This window comes from Gavialis gangeticus, unplaced genomic scaffold (assembly GCF_001723915.1).
Source record: "Gavialis gangeticus isolate Ggan-Ray unplaced genomic scaffold, GavGan_comp1, whole genome shotgun sequence".
Classification (NCBI taxonomy): domain Eukaryota; kingdom Metazoa; phylum Chordata; order Crocodylia; family Gavialidae; genus Gavialis; species Gavialis gangeticus.
Window position 1 is genome coordinate 4367813 of NW_017728973.1, and position 996 is coordinate 4368808.

At 46.3% G+C, this 996-nt stretch overlaps 1 protein-coding gene across 1 annotated transcript in view; it reads right to left on the reverse strand.

Moving 5' to 3' along the window:
* WIPF2 (WAS/WASL interacting protein family member 2) overlaps positions 1-996 on the reverse strand; it is a 29941-nt gene that overhangs the window by 12626 nt on the left and 16319 nt on the right. The window contains 1 exon segment of the mRNA XM_019506889.1: positions 910-996. This exon segment is cut by the window's right edge and continues 15 nt beyond it. Within this exon segment, the coding sequence (XP_019362434.1) occupies positions 910-996 (87 nt within the window).

Sequence of the window (996 nt, forward strand, 5' to 3'; positions counted from 1 at the left end):
ACACACACACACACACACACGATAACCACCTGAAAAACATTAATTACAACTTTGAAATTGCCAAACTTGCCTAATATTGTATTGGCATCCATTCATTGTTACTAATGAATTTTATGAAGCAATGAACTTTTAGCACATCCACTACTCCACAGAAGTAGGATTTCCAGCAGCTTCACCACTCCATAGCATGTCAGAAAGACATAGATGCCCAGGAAATGGAAGGGGCTTCCCCTTTACACAGAAACCTCTTCAAGGAGTAGGGAATTGTTAAATGCAGACAGTACATTTCAGCCAATGAGCAATTCATCCCACCCCTCCTTAGACTCTGAAGATGACACAATCAACATAACTTCATGGGCAGTGTCATTTAGGAAGGTTTTCATAAGCCACCCTGGTAGAAGCTACCCAGGATATGAGGAACATACTGATAGGATAAGAATTCATTGCTAAGAGGGGGAAGAGGAAGAATGATATTGTCCCGCTGGGGGACAGGGGTTTAATCAAAAGAGAGCAGTGGATGGAGGTGGGTAGACAGTGCTCCTCTGATAGCCCTTCCATAACAGAAAATCTGGAGATGCTGAAGTAGGGACAGATGCCCAGAAAGCATTACAAAATCTCTGGACCCAGCATACTTGAGGCAGAAATGCCAGCTAAGAGGTAAGATAATGCCAGGTATGTTGCTCTACAAGTGCTGGAGATGCCGGGAGAGCCTCAGATCCACACAAGAGGCTTCAGGAGCTGCTGCTCCAAGGAGCTCCTGCTTTGTTTACACAGGACCTATAAGAATAGCAACTTCTTCACAGCCCTGCCAACCTTGCACTGTGGGGGCTTTGGGATGTAAAAGGGATGCTCAGAATATAAAGCACATTCCCCAAATGGCTCCGTACCATGCAGAAGACTTGTACTTACCCAAGAAAGACCTCACTGTGGAGACAGACTCTCTGTGCCCATTTCTTATCGGGGGAGGGGGTGGGGGTGGCCCAACTGGCGTCCTCG